Consider the following 16,858-nt stretch of genomic DNA (forward strand, 5'->3'; position numbering starts at 1 on the left):
CCCCCAGGAGAGCACCCTGATGTGATGTCCTGCAGGTGTGACCCCCCCCAGGTGAGAGACCCCAGCTGAGCCCCAAGTGTGAGCCTCAAGTGTGATCTTCCCCGGTGTTATCCCCAGGTGTGTCCTCTTCGTGTGCCCCCCTCCAGATGCGACCCCCCCCAGATGTGATGCCCCCTAGGTGTGACCCCCCGGTGACTCCCCCCACTTTGATCCCCCGTAGCTGTGTCTTCCCCAGGTGTGCCCCCTCTTCGTTGCCTCCCCCCCCCCCAGTGTGACCCCAAGGTGTGTCCGCCCGGTGCCCCTCCCGGCAGTGCCCTCCCCCGTCGCGCCCCTCGGCCGCCAGCGCCGGCCCTGCTCCTGCTCCGCTCCGCCCGGCTGCGCGCATGTGCCGCGCCCGCCCCTCCCCCACGCGGAGGCCGGACCCAGCGGCGGCGGCGGCAGCGGCCGGGCAGGATGAAGGACCGGACCGGGGAGCTGCGCGCCGTGAGTGGGGGGCGCCGGCCGCGGGGCGGGAGGTGCGGGCAGCGCGGGCACCACCTCTGCCCGTGCTCGGGGACCGCCCGTCGTCCCCTCGCTGCTTCCCCCCACCCCGGCCCGGGGGCCGCCGTGTCTCGAGCGGCGGCGCAGGGGGGAGGCTGGGAGCGGGGGGGCCGGGGCTGAATCCCCCCCGGTCCTCGCGGGGGTGTCGGGGCGGGAGCGGGGTTCCCCGGGCTGCGCCGCCCCCCCCCCCCCCCCCCCCGCTCCCCGCGGGCCGCTCTGGTTCCCCCCGGCGCCGGGCGGCTGCGCCTCCCGGGCGGGCGGTGTGAGCCGTGGGCGCTGCCCTGGGGGACCCCATCTCCCCCGGCACCGGATGACTGGCTGTCAGGAAAGCCGAGCCGGCTGCAAGCGATCCCAGCCGGAGGGAAAAAAAAAAAAAGAAAATGTTTATTTTTACCCGGAGCAGGGAGGGCAGCGCCCGGCGGGGTTGCTGCGGGCGGGAGTGCCCCGCGGGCAGCAGGGCCCTGGCCCTGCCGTGCTGGTGCCCAGCCGCCGCCGTCTCCCGCCTCGGCCGCCCCGCTCTGCACCCATTTTGCTTCTTCATTCTCCTGGCTCTGCTGATGTCATCTGGCCTGGGAAGAGCCCGGGGCCGTGCAGCCCTTCGGGTGCTGCTGCCTCGCCGGGGGGGACGCCAGCCGGTGCCCGCGGGCCCAAGCCCAGCGGTGCCCAGTGCCCCCCGCCGCCCTCCGCCACCCGGGCCCGGCACCTACGCTGCTGCTGCAAACGGCCACCTGGCGCCCGGTGCCGTGGCCCGGGGGTCCCGCTGAGGCCGCGGGGGGGGCGTCTGGCGCCGTCGTCCGCGGCCGCAGCCAGCCCCGGGGGAGCGCCCGGGCCCGTCGGCACCCGCCCTCTGCCCCGCCGGTGGGGCGCTCGGAGACCGCCCCCCCTCGGGTCACGGGGGGCTTGGCTGGCAGAGCACAGGCAGCGGCTTCGATGCGTGTCACGGCGGGGACCCTCACAGCCCCTTTGCTGCCTGTCCCTGCCTGCCAGACACTGCAGCGGCGGCACCGCCCGGGCGGGCACCGGGCCCCCGGCCACCCCCCCCCCCGCTCACCCCGGGGTGAGGGGTGCTGCTGCCCCCGGCGTGGGGCCGAGCTCTGCAGCATGCGGGAGCAGTGGGGATGCCCGGGGTTGGACGAGAGCCTGAAATCCCAGGGCACTGCTCCAGCATCCAGCCTCCCGCCTCGTGCCGTCACACCAGCGCTTGCTTTGCTGCTTTTTCTTGGTGAGTTGTTGTTTTTTTTTTACTTAATGATTGGGTCTGTCGAGTCGCCTGGGAGGCGAGCAGGGGTCTGGCCACGCTGTCTGTGCTCCAATCCCGGGGGGGTGACCTGCAGGAGGGGAGTGGGTGACCCAGATGTGGAGCAAGGGGTAGCAGGGATGACTGTGGGTGCCCAGGCTGGCCAGTCCCCTCAGAGACTCCACCAGAATCGCTTCAGCCGGGAGTTTGGCTTGGGCTGGAAAACACCGGGAGGACGGAGCTGGGGTGATGCCAACAAGGGGCCGATGGGGTGGTTGTCGATGCTGAGGGGGTGACTGTCGATGCTGGAGGAGGAAGGGGCTATATAAAGAACAACTGCACCCCCCCTGTTCAGCCCGAGCACCTGGAAAGCACCCAGACATGGGGCTCTTTCTCCAACAACAGCGCAGGCTGTGAAATAGGGTTGGAAAATAGGCTTTTTAATAATAATAGTAAAAACCAGCCCTGTGAATGTCCTCTTGGCAGCCAGTGCTGGCTGAGAAGTGATGCAGTAGAGTATTTTAAAATCTCTCAATTCCTTTAAATATGTCTTAAGAAAAAATGCATTTTCGCCTCACTCCTGCTGATGATCCTTATTCATCAGCCTAATGCCAAAGGGTGCAGCATCCTCCCCTGGGCTCCCTGCTGCATCCAGGGCTCCTGGGGATGGAGGTCCAGCTTGGAGCATCCGGATGCCCTGGAGCTGAGTGGGTGCCCACGCTGGGGCAGAGCCTGGCAGGGCTGGGAGGAGCGGGGCAGCACGCGTGGAAAATGTGGATTTACAGCCTTGGTGGTGGCAGTCACCTGGGAGGAGCGAGGTGCTGCAGTGGATAGAGTATGGGGAGTGTTTGGCCTTTTTTTTCCTGTGCTGCCAGTAGCCAGCCTTATTAATAGCCTTGGCCAGTTTCTTGCTGGTTTAATACAGTGTTTAAATTCTGCCAGGGATGATAAGAAAGAATTAAAAAATAAAGAGCTGGCATTATTGGAGCTGAGGAGGAGATGCAGGGCTTTCACTGCTGTGCAGAACAAGAGCTTCATGTCTCAATGGGATTTTTAAAATGGTACTTGAAATTCAAAATGCTAATCCTGTAATCTTGACCTCCGATTGTGTTCAGACTCACTCAAGTTTATCTAGTGCCCTGGGGGTGGTAGTGCCCCCAGGCCTGCTCTGAACCAGGGACAGGAAATTTAGCTTATGGTTGAAAAATGTCCTCTTGTTGTGGAGGAAGAGCAACTGACTGGCTGTGAAGGATGTCAGGAATGAGACCAGCAGAGCTTTGCTCTCAGCTGCTCCAGGGTAGGTGCCACAGCTCTGGCGCTGGATTGTGTTTCCTGCCTATCTGGAGTGGGGCTGGAGCTGGTCCCCTTCCCGGAAACCCTAAAAGCAGTCCCTCCTGCTGTGGTTGTCCCTCTGCAGTGTTGGTGGCAGGGAAGGAATGGGACAAAAATAATCCAAAAAATAATTTATTTTGCTTTTGGGACAGTCTCCAAGCTGCTTCTCCTTGTGTTCCAGACACCTAAAATGTCTTTATTTAGGCTCTGCTTGTGCTGTGTCCTCCAAAGCTTGAGGAGGGCTGGTGCTGAGGGTGCTGCATTATAAACAGCCATCAGCTGCTGCGGATGGAGGAAGAGCCTGAAGCTCTGCTCAGCGTGCGAGGGCTCTGCTGTCCTAGCTCAGCAAGGCTCCATGGCCAGGATGCTGTGGGGCCAGGACGAGATGGTGCATGCGTGCAGGACAGTGAGGGTCCCATGATGCTTCATCCTACCTGGGAGGTGGCGGCTCGGTTTGGGTGAGATGTTGGGATTTCCAGGGTGTGAGACAGGTCCAAATGGTAAAATAATTACGAATTATGTTTTGAGAGAAAGCGGGAGGAGATGAGGGAGTTGTGCAAGTGTCATAGGATGACAGAGTGATTTGGTTTGAAAGGGACCTTCAAAGATGATCCAGTCCAACCCCCTTGCCAGGGGCAGGGACATCTCCCACTAGATCAGGTTGCTCAAAGCCCCATCCAACCTGACCTCAAACACTTCCAGGGATGGGGCAGCCACAGCTTCTCTGGGTGACCTCTGCCAGTGTCTCACCACCCTCACTGTACAACATTTCTTCCCTATGTCCAAGCTAACCCCACCCTCGTTCAGTTTAAAACCATTGCCCCTTGTCCTGTCAGTGCAGGCCCTGGTCAAAAGTCTCTCTCCCTCTTTCCTGTAAGCACCCTTTAAGTACTGAGTGGCCGCAGTAAGGTCTCCCCACAGCCGTCTCTTCTCCAGGCTGCACAGCCCCAACTCTCTCAGCCTTTCTCTGTAGCAGAGGTGTCCCAGCCCTTGGACCATTTTGGTGGCCTCCTCTGGACCTGCTAGAGCATGTGTATCTTGTGCTGGGAACCCCAGAGCTGGTTGCAGTGCTCCAGGGGGATCTGAGGAGAGCAGAGCAGAGGGGGAGCATCCCCTCCCTCGACCTGCTGGCCACGCTGCTGGTGATGCAGCCCAGGAGCCACTTGGCATTGCTGGTTCATGTCCCATTTTGCACCCACCAGTATCCCCCAGTCCTTCTCCGCAGGGCTGCTCTCCTTCCCTGCCTCCCTTCCTTTGTGTGCTCCCCCATTCTGTCATACATGCTGCAGATGGTTGCATTGGTCAGAGTTGAAAAAAATTCTAGAAAATTAGGAAGGGGTTGAGTCAGTGCCTTGCAAACCAAGCATCTATTTTTTTTCTTCTTGTTTTATTTAGCTTGAATAAATAAGTTGCAATGTCAGACTCTGAGGTCTGTTTCCAAGAAGTAACATGAGGGAACATTTGGGAACTGAAGGACTGCTTAGAGGTCATTGATGTCCCATATCTCTTTTGGCAAATGGGACTTCAGCTGGAAAGTCCTTCTCTGCAGGGCTGCCCTCCATCCATCCATCCATCCATCCATGCCCCAGTCTGTGTTGGTCCTGGGGATTGCCCTGACCCAGGTGCAGGACCTTGCACTTGGCCTGGTTGAACTTCTTGAGGTTCACATGGGCCCACTCCTCCCGCCTGTCCAGGTCCCTCTGGATGCCACCCCTTCCCTCCAGCGTATTGACTGCACCACTCAGCTTGGTGTCAGCTGCGAACTTGCTGAGGGTGCACTCGATCCCACTGTCTGTGTCGAGGAAGATGAGCAAGCCGTGGAAGTGGCATGTGGCAGTTCCTGGTCCCAGAGTGCCCTGTTTCCAGCAAGACTCAATTCCCTGCACTTGCTCCCAGTTGCTGAAGCAGTGAGATGATGCCAAGGCACTGCAGGCTGCTGTGAGATGCCAGCCTGGGCCAGGAGAGGGGGTTTCGAGGGGACATGGCGGTCTGGAGGGGCGTGGGGTGTTGGTGGCTGGGTGGACCTGGATGGTTTGGGTCAGGGTTGCTGTCTCTGGAGGAACTCCAGACGCTTGGTGTTACTCGCCGTTAAGAAAGATATGGCTGGGTGATTTTGGGAGGATGGGACTCAACATTTCATACAGCCAGTTAGCAGAATTTCCAATAGTTATTGATTTTTGGTGACTGTAGCCGTTGCTGGGCTCTAATTGGGCTGGGAAAGACCATTTGTCTGTTGACAGATTCTCTCCCTGTTCCCTATCAGACAGTGCTCACCTGATGTTTTATTTTGCAATTACATGGTGGAAGTGTTCCTTGAGATGCTAGAGTGGACACTGCCCAAATCGTGGGTTCAGGCGCTGTGGGGAGAAGTTTGGCAAGGCTACTGTGCTTGCGGGATGGTGTCCAGGCCTGGCAGGTTTCAGTGCCGGCAGAAGCGACCCCAGCGTGAGAGGGACCTTCTCTGGACTGGTGACAGGAGAAGGTGGTCAGTTTGGACCTGGAGGTCTCCCTTTGCCCCCCAGCACAGACCTTGTGTGGTGGGACCAGTCGTCTTAAGTCTGAGTGGCCACAGAGGTGTTTGTAGGACCGAAGCCTTGACTGTTACTTGAAATAAAGCAAGGGTACAAAGTGATGGTCATGTTTCTGGTGACCTTCCCGTTGGATCTAAAGGCTTGCCTTGCTCAAATGAGTGTTAAGTGAGAATAATCCCTCCAGGGGTTGAAGAATTGTTCTTTATTTCATGTCTGCCTTTTGTTTCTCATCATACCTCATTTTTGAGTAAGGAGCTGTTTCCCAACCCATACCAATGGGAGAGGCACAGGTGCAGAGCCAGACCCACTTTCGCTTGTCTCCAGCTTGCAGAAATGCTCAAATGGTTTTGCTGGGCCCTTTCCTCCCATGCCCATTGTTCCTCTCTGGCAGCCGTTTTCAGGTGCTTTTCTCCAGCAATGTCTGTGCATTTCTGCCATGCCATCGTCCTCCCCAGCTGGCTGAAACCCCCCGCTCCTGCCTGCCTGTCTGCCACATCCCTGTTTGGAGCACTGCCTCCTGCCTGTGGGAGTTGCAGGGAGGCGTGCGTTAAAAATAAAAGGAGAGAGAACGCAAGGTCGGCTCCAGGTCCAGCTCTGTGGATCCACCCTCTTCACTCCTGTGGCAGCTGAAATCTGCAGCGTGGCCCCCCAGGACTTGCAGCCAGACGTTGCTCCATCCCCTCTTGTTAATAATCCTGTGCTGCTCCTGTTAACAATTTCTTTCTCGGGGGCACAAATGTGAAGTTGACCAAAGTTTGCAGCAGGAGTTGGGTCTCATTGATCTCCATCTGAGCAGCAGGGCTTTTCTGGAGCCACCCCCCAGTGCAAAAGTCCCTGCTGACCCTGGAGATAGATATATTTGCTTATTTAAATGCTGTCTTCCTTTCCTTTTTTAACCCTCTTGGTTGCCCAGTGCACTTTCAAGCTCTTCTATTCAACCAAAAGGGTCACGTAAATAATTCAGCTTTGCTTCTTCCCTCATGCGTTGGGGAGCCGGGGCTGTCACATGGCAGGCTACAGCCAGCAGCTCCGTATTGTGTGTGCAGCCCACACAGCCGCCGGGTCTGGCTGTAGTCAGTGGGATGGGTAGCGATGCCGAAAAGCTGATTTTCTGGGGGCTGGAAGGAGCAAAGCTGCTGGGGAAGGCTGTGCACCATGGCTGCCCTTGAACCACGCCTGGCCCTACCGTCTCCCCGCCGTGAGTGTGCGTCTCCGGGGCAGGGGAAGCTGCTTTGCCTGCTCCCTCATGGACCTGGGGAGCAGGAGGGGGTAAGACATGAGTGAGTCCTTGCTCCCTGGCGTCTGCCAGGCCTGTCAGCTAGGTATGGCAGAAGGTAACAGAGGCGATGTAGAGTGAGTCCGCAACGCCTGCCTTGCACGCTGTCTGTCTGAGGTGTTCTTCTGCTCCCCAGCAGTTGTGGGGTTCTGGGCGTCCCTGTGCTGCAGGGATGCTGTTAGCAGCAGTGGGCATGCACCCAAGTAGGGCAAGCCAAAGAAAACTTAAAATTGGGAAGACCCTTTGATGTGCTTTAAACACAGCAGCATGCAAAGCCCAGCCTGTAGGTCAGCTCTGGATGGTGTTTCATTTCCCCACCCCAGGAGGAGGCTGGGGCCTGCAGTGGGGGTCTGCACCCCGGGGGGGGGGGAGTGGGGCGATGGACGGGGGTTTGAAGGACAAGTGGGCTCAGCCCCCACCAGCACCAGCCTCGGAGGGGGATGCTGAGCCCCAGTGTCCCTTGGTGTCTGCTGGGGAGCTCAACGTCTGGTGCAGTGGGGGCTTGGTGGTCCCACTGAAGTCAACCTGAATGGAGAAACACTCTTTGCCTCCTGAAACCTGGTACCGCGCTGTGGATGCCGAAGAGTAATGAGACGTGTTAGCAAGCCGCGTACATTGGCTGTGCGCTGGATGTCTAAAAGGGCTCAAGCCAAAGGGGTTTAGGCTAGTTCCCATTTTTTTAATTGCAAGTGTGTTTGCCTTTGCATGAGCTGCTCAGAAGCTATACAAATGTTTGTTTTCCTATGTATCTCCCCTTTAACAAGATTTCTCAGGAAATATGCAAAATTATCACTACAGGCAGAACATGTACAGTAAGGCTCATTAAGCTAAGTACTGTGATAAATTGCTACTTCCAGAAAATTACATATATTAGCAAAAAGGGGGAGAGTGAGCTCAGTGGAAGACCCGGGAAGATGGAGTGTGCAGTAATGTCCTGGCTTCAGGCAGCTGCAGGGTGACCTGAGCAAACCTGCAGCAGGGGATGGCTGAATGTCCTTGAACAACGGCGTCTGTGGGATTATCCTTAGAGGAGATGCATGGGGAGGGGAAGGCAAGCGGAGAAGGACAGCATGGGAAACAGAAACAGTGCTGTGTCAGGACCAGACCAGGCATAAAGCCAACGGGACCGTCTTTACTTAGAAAAAAAATATAAAACAAGGCAACTCTGGAAGCATGAGGAGTAGAAGGTTTTGCTGAGCTGGAAGGCAGGGGGAGAGGGCAGGGGCAATGTGCCACAGGCTGCCTGTATCTCTGCCTTTGGTGACCAATGGCAGGGCTGGTGTCTGAAATGAGGGTGCTGCCTTGCCCCCTAAACGGGGAAGCAGACTGATGGCTGGAAGCAGAGGACAGGCTGCAGCATATGGTGTGCCATGGGCTCATAGAGCGGTTTGGGTTGGAAGGGACCTTCAAAGATGATCCAGTCCAACCCCCCTGCCAGGGGCAGGGACATCTCCCACTAGATCAGGTTGCTCAAAGCCCTGTCCAACCTGACCTCGAACACTTCCAGGGATGGGGCAGCCACAGCTTCTCTGGGCAACCTCTGCCAGTGTCTCACCACCCTCATTGTACAACATTTCTTCTCTATGTCCAACCTCACCCTACCCTTGCTCAGTTTAAAACCATTGTCTTGTGCTGGGGACCCCAGAGCTGGATGCAGTCCTCCAGGGGGGGTCTGAGGAGAGCGAAGCAGAGGAGGAGCATCCCCTCCCTCGACCTGCTGGCCACGCTGCTGCTGCTGCAGCCCCATATGTCTTTTTATGTGATGCTGGCACAGGATGCGGTGATACTTAGGAGGTGGTGGTGTGAACCCGGAGGCACCCCACTGCCATTCCTGCAGAAGGCCATAGGCATGGCCCTTCTCTACTGCACTTCTCCATTACCTGCTCCACACTACTGTGTGTGAAAGCCAGCAGGTCATGTCAGGAAGAAAGTTTCTTCAAGAAACTCAAATCTGCAGAACTGATGCTGACCCTGTGCAAGCAGCTCCAGGTGACTGGCTTAACCAGACATCCTTGAATATGGGCTGTGATAAGAAACCCACTGTGAATCCACTGTAATTTTGATGCTCACCATTTCCTGAGCTGCCTCCATGTGTTGTCTAGTCCAAGTTTTGTAAATAGATGTTTTATCTGCTTTTCTTTAACCTGCCTTGAATACAAGCAGATCCTAAGTGCTCAGGTCCCATATCAGAGATGTCCTGAAACAACTTGCAACCTCCTTCAGTGTGATACACTGAGTAATTCCAGTGGAGGTGCAAGAGATAGCCCTGTACAGTCACTCTCCTCTGGCAGGAGGGTCTCTTCCTCCATCACCTTTGCAGGAGCCGTAGAAGTAGTGAGTGGAGCCCAGGACATCTGCTGACTGCTGGCCAAAAACTGTCCTTGGGGGCATCCAGAGGAGAATAGGAAGTCCTGCTGCTGCAGCAGCAGCGGAGAGGTCAGGCTAAGGAAAAGCTTCCCCTCAGCCTCCAAGGTTACCAGCGCTGCTCACGGGGAGACTTCATCCAGGTCCCTTTGAGGTTGAGGCCAATGCTGTGTGTGCTCGTCTGCATTCGAGACCTTGCTGTTGCACAAGGCCTCCTTGGCCTGTTTCACAGCCTTGTCGAGACCTCTTGTAGAGAAGTGGCTTGTCCCTGCTGCTGTTGGACAGCCGTTGCAGGACCACAGTCATCAAATTGTTGAATGGTTTGCATTGGAAAGGACCTTCAAAGATCATCTAGTCCAACCCCATTGCCATGGGCAGGGACATCTTCCACTAGATTGGGTCCTGACTGGGTTGTAAAATTCCAGATCTCCTGCGTAAATTATTTGTGTGCATTTGTTCTTAGGCCAGTGTTCTCCTTCTACTGGAGAAGGTTCCTCCTCCCTGTTCCCTGCTCCTCTGGTGTCCACCAGCACCTCAGTGTTCACCACCAGGCGCAGGGTACAAACCTGGGCTGCATAGCGTCAAAATCTGCTGCAAGATGGGACTGAACTTTCTGTTAATAGTACGATATTTAAGTTTCTAGTGAATACTTACAGACCTGGGTTTCTTTTCATGGGAACTAACTAAAAAATAATTAAAAATAAAATCTTCTACTCACATTGACCTGTGAGTTTTCAGAAGCTCACTGCCAGCCATGGCCACTTCTCATCATGCAGTACTTCTGCTGTGATGTCTACTGCAGATTTTCTAGTATTAAGTCTTCCTTTTCATCAGCCATTGCTTTCAGATCCTCCATCAAGGAGGTGTGGTGTATGAAATGATTGTTCGTTTTGGTTTTCCAGAAGACATTTGCCTCCTGGGAGGCTCGGTGTCTCACCTGGATGGTACTAAGATTCCTTTATGTGGTCTAGGCAAGAGCACCAAAGAAATGTCATTCCCATGTTTGAGCATTCGTGACCATTTGAGCAACTTGGTCTAGTGGAAGATGTCCCTGCCCATGGCAGGGGGGTTGGACCGGAGGGTCTTTGAAGGTCCCTTCCAAACCAACACATTCCATGAGTGTCTGTAGGCAGTGTAGTCTGATTTGAAGGATAACCATTTTATGGACTGCCTTGATTTTCATGTGTTGATCCTCTCCTGGTGACACAGGCCGTGGGAGCTGTGGTGCCGCCTGCCTTGCCCCCTCTGCCTGAGGCTTTCCTTCTCTTTTTGCTGGCAGCTTCCTGGTACAGACCTTGTGGTCACTGGTGGGCATCACCAGCACTTGGTGTTAGTTGTAGAACACTTGGTAGACACCAAAGCATGGTGGCGATCCTGGCAGAAACCTCTCTGAGTGCTGACCCTGGCAAATATGCAATGGGGTGGAGAGGGGAGATGAGTGCCATGGCTGCGGGTGCTTCTGCTGCCTGTGCACAGTTCTGGTCTGCACAGAAGCTGTAACAAGGATGGTGCCACCATCAGAAGGATGTTAAGAAATTAATTTCAGATGAATTAAGTCTGTCTGCTGTTTTTCACCCAAATTATTCTTTAGCCATGATTGCAAATTTGTAAAGTATTGACTGTAAAGTATCAATGCCTTTCCAGTAGATCATAGTACTGTCCATGTTCTAGAGCTACAGGAGGAGGTCAGTGAGCTAAACTACTTGCCCTGTGCAGGACTGCTGTCACCTCTGTCACCTCTGACATTTGTTCTTAATAGTTAAGTGGAATTTTACATGCCTGCTTCTAAAACTGAGTTTAAGAGTTAACCACAGCTCTGATAACAGGGTTGGGCTTCATACCAAAGGCTGGTAATGTAATTCTGCAGCGCTGAAAGCCAACAGCTAAGGACAAAACTCTTTGAAATCTTGTTCTCCCTTGCACTGCTAGTGTTGGAAAGTGGAAATGCCTACTGACTCATGCAGATGTTGCTGAATGCTAAAGTCATTTGTGCCTTGAACTTTCATTCGTCAAAAAGTTGGTAGTGGGAAGTATGGGCTGGTTTTAGTGAATGTTAGAATTGCGCATAGCTGAATTGAGGCCTGTGTGCTATAAAATACCCAGTTTATTATGCTGCATAGCTATAAAATACCCAGTTTATTATGCTGCATAGCTGTATTATATATATAGTCTGCAAAAAAATGCTAAGACTGAGGCTGTAGGTAATTTAAGCCATGGTCTCAGGTGGTTCAGCTCTCCAGGGTGCTCTCCCGGGAGCAGACCCTCCATCTGTCCTCATCCTCAGCCTTGACGCCACCTCCCTGAAAACCCTCTGGAGCAGGACTTCTGCCTCTGGACTCCTGAGGAAAGACTTGGTTTGGCTGCTGCAAAACGCTAAAGCAAACCCTAAGGTGAGAAGGGTCAATGCAGCCTCCCAGGGTGAGGGTGGTGGTAGTTTGGTGGGTAGGAAATCCATGGGTGCTTTGGACCTTGTTCACGTGAAGCTTCAGCAGCAGAGCCGCAGTGAGCTGCTTTTCTGCTGCTGAGCATCACAGAGCTGGGCTGGGATGTTTCCAGGGATCTGGGCATCCATACGCTGTAGTACGTGTCCTGTAGGCTTTTTAAGATGGCCGAGAAGAGATCATCCTTCTTAGCGATGTGCACAGCCACACACTGGAGCCATGGGGAGTGAGCTGCCGCAGGAGCTCTCGGGTGCTGACAGCAGTGCCCTGGCCTCGTGGACTTGGACACAGGGAACAAGATGACTGATGTTGGACGCCCATGTGCTCCTCCAGGCGGAGATGCGGTCCTGGCCATGACCCACTGCTGCTCAGAGAGCATCCCCACACTGAGCAGCCTTGTGTTGTACATCCCACGGGGCACTTTTCTTTTAGTACAGAAAGGGCAGTTCATTTTGCAAAGAAAGTCAAGCCCAGATGGCTGAAATTTCTCAGGCTGGGCAGATCAGCACAGAGGTGTCCAGTAAATATAAAAAACCCAGATTCGGTGTGGAAGCAAAGCAAGTGAGGAGCATCCTGCATCTCTTGGGGATGAGGCCTTTTTTTGCTTAACTTAATGGTCCCTAAAAGGGGGGTAGTAGCTGATGTGGCTTTTTCCTTTCCTTGTGCTTTTGCGAAGCTTGCCTTATCTCTGGTGAGGATGGGATGCAGCGCATGGCGTTGGACCCTGCAGCCCCGCGTGGTGGCTGGAGGCAGGGCCAGGGCTTGCTGCCTGCTGCCTGTTTGTGCGTGCAGGCCTTTCCTAGGAAAGGGTCAGCTGGCACGGCTGTGAGTGCAGCTGGCACAGCTTGGCGGAGGGATGAGCCGGGGGTCAGCACGGTCCCCTGGGATGCAGAGGTGCCCAGCAGCGGCTGAGCCCATTGCTCCTCTGCCCTGGCACGGCTCTGCTGCCTGTACTGGCTCTGCAGATGCATCTGGACATGGTCAAATTCATCTGCAATGCTAACAGAAGAGGGCAGGAGCTAAAGCCTGCATGTAGCCACTGCTGAGATAATAGAGACCTCGTTACACCCTGCCACAGCTCACCCTGCCTGCCACCTCTTGCTTTTTGGAGGGGAACAGGCTTCGAGTCTTTTCAGTTGTTTTGTGCTCCTCTGCTGTCTTCCAGAAAGCGCCTGCAGAGGGAACAGGGCTGGTTCGAACCAGAGGGATGTAATCTGCTTGATAATGAATTTATCAGTGGTGTGCTTGTTGCAAAACCCACAGAGCTGGAATGCTCCGGGGCTCTGGACCGTCTTCCCATCCACTGCTCCACTTTGCCAGAAGGGAGAGTATTGAAGCTCAGCTCTGCCTCCTCTTGGGATTTCAGCCCTTGTGGAGGGGCATCTTTAAGCCCGCGAGGCCCTGAAAGATGCTGGAGGAGCTCTGGCTGACCTGTCCTCCCCATCCCGCTCCCCACGCTCAGCAGCACCAGAGGCAGCAAGGAGGCAATGGCTCCCAGAGCCATCCCCCCTGCCAGCACGCTACCCACTGTGTTGCTCACCACTTGGCCTCGGGTGGGCTGGAAAAACAAAAAACCCTGCAAAAGAAGGTTTTCTTCACCTACCATGTGTGGGGGGTGAAAGCCCAGAGACCGTGGGTCCCCGGTGCTGCCTGAAAGTGCCCGAGGCAGGAGGGAGGTTGATCAAACCCCTCCTGCTCTTCTGCTCCGGATGTGCTGGTGGCAGAGCATCCGCTCCCCGTGCCAGTGACACAGGCAGGGGTCAGCACTGCCATGCGGTACCTATATACATAAAGTGGGCAATGCCAGTGACCCACCAAGGCTGCAGGGCAAGCATAGCTGCATGCTGGCTGGTTGTGTTAATTAACTTGGGCTCGTCACCTGCTGTAAGCTGTTTTTAGAGCTAGTCTCATCTAAGACACTTAGACTTGCAGCACTTTGGTGTTGCTCTGTTTCCTCTCTCCCTGTAAGGAGTCTTGGGGCAGCCTTTGCTGCCTGAGGTTGCAACATGTCAGGCATGCCCAGAGGATGCAGAGTTGGTTGGATGGATGGCTGTTTTGACATCTGAGAAGCACCGGGAGGATGGCGTGCACAGTGTGCCTGTGTGGTGTTGGGAGTGCATGGTCCTTGCTTGTCGCTGGCAAGCAAGCCCAGGCTTTTGAAGGCTGTGAATTGTTTGCTGCTTGTGTTGAGCAGCACTGGTGGGTAGCTGTGACCTAGACAGGAGCTTTCCATGTGGCTTTGAAAACCTGGAATGCTCACAGCTGGGATGCGTGAAGCCAAAATGCTGTCAGCTGGGTGGACACTTTAGGTTTCCTTAGGAAGGGTGTTTTGGTTTTGTTTCTACTTTGGCAGCAGTGTATGGGAATACACTTCAAGCCAGGGGTGACAGTGCCTGTGAGGGCCAGCAGCATGCCTGGACTGACCCCTGGGATGGAGGGAGATGCTGGGAGCCGATGATCCTTCAGTGCCCTGCATCCCAGGGAGCTGTGCCTGCCCAGTGGTACCTCCTCCCACTCAAGTCCTTGTTAGCCCCGCAGCTAACGCCACTGCTGCCTCCCTCATGCGGGGGTGTCGGTTGGCCGAGCGATCAGCCTGATGCCTTGTGTCAGGGGCGGTGTGGCACAGAGGGTATTTCCAGTGACGTGGGTTGGACAGATGGTGCCCTTCTCCAGCCTGGAGTGACATGTGCCCTCCTGACCAGCAGGCTCCATCCTTGTAATTTCCTCTTTGCAGGGCTCCCGGCTGGGCTTTTGTGCCGCACTCCCCACACTCAGCAGGGCAGTGCTGTGTTCAGCGCCTGTCCTAAATAACCATCGCCCTGCCTGTGCGTCAGCGCTCTGCTGTGCCTGGGGTTGAGCTGCCTTGAAAATAAAAGTGCCTCCAACAAGGCTGCATGTGGCTTTGGCAGAAACCCTCCCTCTGTGCAGTGCATCGCCTTCCTCTGGGATTTCTGGGACTAACAAATGACAGGGTCCAGTGAGCAGCAGGAATGGGACCAAGCAGTGATGTGGCATCCTGCGGGCAATGAGCCAGGGCGTTTTTGGATGTGGAAGGGACGGGCAGGAGGTGACAAGGAGATGGGCATCTTCGTGGGCGGCACGCTGATCTACTGCCTTTCCTCTGCTGCCAGTACTCTCTGGCCTGTGTGGTCATGTTACAAGCCTGCATTTAAGATTAATGATGGGGAATGCTTTCCTCACAGCTTCAGAAAGGGGCTCAAAATTCCTGCAAATTAAGATCCTGTCAGAATGAAGGCAAGAAAAACTGTCTAGGATTGGGGGAAGTTGTGATGGAGGTGCTTTTTCCTGTGCAGGACTGCAGAGGCTTGCTGGTGCTTCCCATCCTGCTCGTCCTGGGAGCGGGCTTTCATAGGATCGCATAGTGGTTCGGGTTGGACGGGACCTTCAGAGATCATCCCATCCAACCTGACCTCAAACACTTCCAGGGATCGGGCAGCCACAGCTTCTCTGGGTGACCTCTGCCAGTGTCTCACCACCCTCATTGTACAACATTTCTTCCCTATGTCCAAGCTAACCCCACTCTCGTTCAGTTTAAAACCATTGCCCCTTGTCCTGTCAGTGCAGGCCCTGGTCAAAAGTCTCTCTCCCTCTTTCCTGTAAGCCCCCTTTAAGTACTGAGTGGCTGCAGTAAGGTCTCCCCACAGCCGTCTCTTCTCCAGGCTGCACAGCCCCAACTCTCTCAGCTTTTCTCCATAGCAGAGGTGTCCCAGGCCTTGGACCATTTTGGTGTCCTCCTCTGGACCCACTCTAGCAGGTCCATGTGTGTCTTGTGCTGGGAACCCCAGAGCTGGTTGCAGTGTTCCAGGGGGATCTGAGGAGAGCGGAGCAGAGGGGGAGCATCCCCTCCCTCGACCTGCTGGCCACGCTGCTGGTGATGCAGCCCAGGAGCTGCTTGGCTTTCTGGGCTGCAAGCCCACATTGCCGGCTGATGTTCCATTTTTTGCCCACTAGTATCCCCCAGTCCTCCTCTGCAGGGCTGCTCTTAGCCCCCTTTCCTTTGACCCCATCCTGTGGATGGCCATCCTGTTGGGCACGTGGTGAGGTGGCATGGGGCTGCAGGTAGGACACGTGTCCCCTGGCAGAGCTGCTCTGCAGGCAGAGCCCTGCAGGTGGTCTGCCCCCAGCCTGGGCTGCAGTGCCAGCCCTCACCCCCTGCACAGCCCCTGGGCTGTGGAGTAAACCTCCAGGCAGGATGGTGTGCTGGCCTGTGTGCCCTGAGGTGCAGGGATGAGCCAGTCCGTCTGTGGTGGGTGCTGGGGATGGGTTGGGGGGTGGGCTGCTGCCTGAGAAAAGCTTCATGGTACGGAGCTGGAGTCAGGAGAGCTGGAAGGAGCACAGAAGAGGAGTGGTACAGCGGGTGCAGGGGCAATAACAGCGCCATTTCCTCTGAGAAATCTCTATGAAATGCAGCCCACCATCCAGCAGCCAAACGGTTGCACTGAGCTAATAAAGAAGGCACCCCACAGCTAAAATCCCGTGTGTGGAGGCTGCTGGCTGCAGGGGCTGTCAGGGATGTCTTTGTCACTGACATGGAGAGGCTGATCAGGATGTTGGGAAGGAGGATGCCGTGACCTGGAGGCGCATGAGTCCAGGGCGGCATTTGCGTTGGCGACTGCATCTTCCATCACTTGCAACGTGTGTCCCCAGTATCTGTTAGCATTATGTATTTCTGAGATCCTCGGAGGGGGTGTAGGTGGGAGTTTGTGACCGCTTTTGCTGTTTGGGATAACACCAGCACAAGGCCAGCAGAAACCATGCCTGTTTGCGTGTGCTGGTAAAAAGTCCCTCAGTCCATCCAGGAGTTAAGGGAGTTATAACTGCCCATCTGACAGGCTCTGGGTACCACCTGTCTTAATTGAAGGCAGTTGACGCTTAAAGTCAAGCACAGCACGAACCAGGCAGGATTTCTGGTGGCGTGTAAACTGAAATGCAAACATGGATGGTAACTACATCCACGTAGCAAGCATCCATCCATGCAGACATCCTTCCTAGCTTTAGGAGATGATGCTTCTTAACCTCCTCAATGGTGAGCCCTCCTGCTCACATGCTGTGGTTGCCAGGGAAGTGCCTGCGCCACTCTGGGAGCGATGGAGCGGGTGTAGGCATTGCTCTTGGT

At 55.4% G+C, this 16,858-nt stretch overlaps 1 protein-coding gene across 2 annotated transcripts in view; it reads left to right on the plus strand.

Annotated features, from left to right (window-relative positions):
• Positions 1-366: 366 nt before the first annotated feature.
• STX1A (syntaxin 1A) overlaps positions 367-16,858 on the plus strand; it is a 90,348-nt gene continuing 73,856 nt past the window's right edge. For both annotated transcript variants that reach the window (XM_052803167.1, XM_052803168.1), the window contains exon 1: positions 367-483. In XM_052803167.1, coding sequence (XP_052659127.1) covers positions 454-483 — 30 coding nt within the window. In that variant the 5' untranslated portion in view covers positions 367-453. The remainder of the gene's footprint in view (positions 484-16,858) is intronic.

This window comes from Harpia harpyja, chromosome 12 (genome assembly GCF_026419915.1).
Source record: "Harpia harpyja isolate bHarHar1 chromosome 12, bHarHar1 primary haplotype, whole genome shotgun sequence".
Lineage (NCBI taxonomy): Eukaryota > Metazoa > Chordata > Aves > Accipitriformes > Accipitridae > Harpia > Harpia harpyja.